The 1,959-nt window shown below is 46.2% G+C and overlaps 1 protein-coding gene across 1 annotated transcript; it reads left to right on the top strand.

The window, feature by feature from the left end:
- The first annotated feature begins 7 nt into the window (after positions 1–7).
- LOC111662416 (ral GTPase-activating protein subunit alpha-1-like) lies at positions 8–1,723 on the top strand. Its single transcript, XM_023416272.2, has 5 exons — positions 8–121; positions 254–462; positions 719–1,042; positions 1,162–1,341; positions 1,612–1,723. Exons 1-5 carry the CDS (start codon positions 91–93, stop codon positions 1,699–1,701), a joined length of 834 nt encoding a protein of 277 aa, XP_023272040.2. The 5' UTR covers positions 8–90; the 3' UTR covers positions 1,702–1,723.
- The last annotated feature ends 236 nt before the right edge of the window (positions 1,724–1,959 follow it).

Below are 1,959 nucleotides of genomic sequence, written 5' to 3'. Positions count from 1 at the left end.
CGTTGTAAAGAGAACCATGAACGTGGCTTTAGCTTCCTATTTGGTCACTTCAGGAAGTTTTACCTTCCTCATATCTTTCCCAACTTCGCCATGGAAACCAGCCTCTACAACCCCATACTGGGTCAGTATAATGAATTCACTTAAGAGATACTTATTACTGTAAAGGTGGAAAACCACTGGAACACACTGACTGAACAGTAATGTTATTGTAATGCTGCACCACATAAATAAAGATGTCCCTCTTTCCCTGTAGACGTGCCTCCGATGCGTCCTAAGCCCTACTACAGTGTGGTCCGCAGGGAGCAGGATGGTGGCGAACCATTGTACTGCACCAAGGAGAGCTTCCTCCAGGCCCGGGTCATCTTCATACGCTGGCTGGTCTCCTTCTGGCTGGAGCCACGACCCAACACACACACACAAATCCCAGGAACAGAGGGAGAGAACGTCCCCAAGAACATACAGGTAACACACATATTGTGGCTGGTGTTTTGTTACTTTGCGATTTACTAAATGAGCTAGACTGCTCATGCCAACTACCCAGATATTCTTCTATTCATTCTAAAATCACCAGAAATGTACAAGACATTACTTCTTATACTCAGACCCCGCTTAGAAGGGACATGAGTAGTATAGAAATGTAACTAACTGTCTTTTGTTCATCCAGTTTCTCTTTATTTTCTTACCTCACTGTATGACCTGTGTAACTCTTGACCTCCAGCGAGCAGCAGCCGGCCTGGCAGCTCGCTCTGCAGGCAGCTCGGATGACAGCGGCGGAGGTGGGATCCGGTCTGACAGCCACCTGGAAATTAGCGGGGGTTCATCTGGGCCAGGAGGAGGCAGCATGGGGCTGTCCGGGTGTCCGGGGCTTGGGGGCGAGCCTGAGCAGAGCCACTCCAACACATCTACACTGACTGAGAGGGAACCCAGCTCCTCCTCACTCTGCTCCATGGATGAAGAACAGCTGACGGACATGGAGGTGGTGAGGAGAGTGCTGACCAGCTCCAGAACCAATGTCAACTTCATCACAGAAATCTTTAGACAGGTGAAGGAGAGCTGTTTTTGACATCATGTAGCTATTCCAGTGTGTCACACCTTTGACTGGCATTATTAAGTGTTTTTCATTGAATAATAATATTTATTTGTCCGTCTTTTCCAATATAGGCGTTTCTTCTTCCCATGTGCGAGGCAGCAGCGATGCGAAAAGTGGTCCGTGTTTATCAGGAGTGGATCTCCATCGAGGACAAGCCAGTGTTCATGAAGGAGCCAGAGGAGGGTCCTTATCCCATAGCCACAGGCGGCAGTATGGATTCAGGCTCTCAGCTTGGAGACAAAGAGGACGAGGTAAGGAATTACCTGAAATGAGTAATGGAAACCGTCTCAATATTCAAATAAATGATGATTAAGAACAGATCTGTGTGTACACATAAATATACCAAACTTTGTGCCTCCAGTTTGTAAAATAGATTATCTGTTGTAGATTTTAATTCTCATGCCCAAGCCACGATAACCCTGATGATGTTCCTCCTAAGAAGACATTACACAACTGTTTTCACAGGTTGAGTAGCTCTCCATGTAACAAGTAAACTGAACTGTATCTTCTCTCCTTTTCAGGGAATGAACAAAGTGATTGACAGTGAATTGCTGGAGTACAGTGTTCATGCTGGCGTTCAGACTACACTACAGGTATGGTTCTCACTTTGACTTAAAAGTGTCAGACTTCTTGTCTCACTCGTACACACAAAAGTGTCGTTGTTGCCCTTTACCTGTTGTAGCCCATTTCCCCTGCGTGGTACCAGCTCGACTCGACCAGGCGACTGTACACTGCTCACTGTAGCCTGTTACATTTCTCTTATTGTACTTTACTTTTAGTATGGCAACCAGCAAAATTATGCCATGGTGGGTTGAGGAGGTGCAGACGTTTCTCTGTTTGGTATCCCTTCATTATCCTCCACTGTTTAT

Source organism: Seriola lalandi, unplaced genomic scaffold, assembly GCF_002814215.2.
Source record: "Seriola lalandi dorsalis isolate HSWRI2012SDOR001 ecotype SW California unplaced genomic scaffold, Sedor1 jcf7180002000538, whole genome shotgun sequence".
NCBI lineage: Eukaryota > Metazoa > Chordata > Actinopteri > Carangiformes > Carangidae > Seriola > Seriola lalandi.
Note: the sequence above shows the minus strand (reverse complement) of the source record. Positions and strands in the feature narration are given on the sequence as shown.

Bases quoted from the DNA above. Each gene is read 5' to 3' on its own strand.
- LOC111662416 (XM_023416272.2), top strand. From the start codon at position 91: ATGGAAACCAGCCTCTACAACCCCATACTGG. The intron at 122-253 runs GTCAGTATAATG...CTTTCCCTGTAG, and splicing joins CCTCTACAACCCCATACTGG to ACGTGCCTCCGATGCGTCCT. The intron at 1,043-1,161 runs GTGAAGGAGAGC...TTTCCAATATAG, and splicing joins TCACAGAAATCTTTAGACAG to GCGTTTCTTCTTCCCATGTG.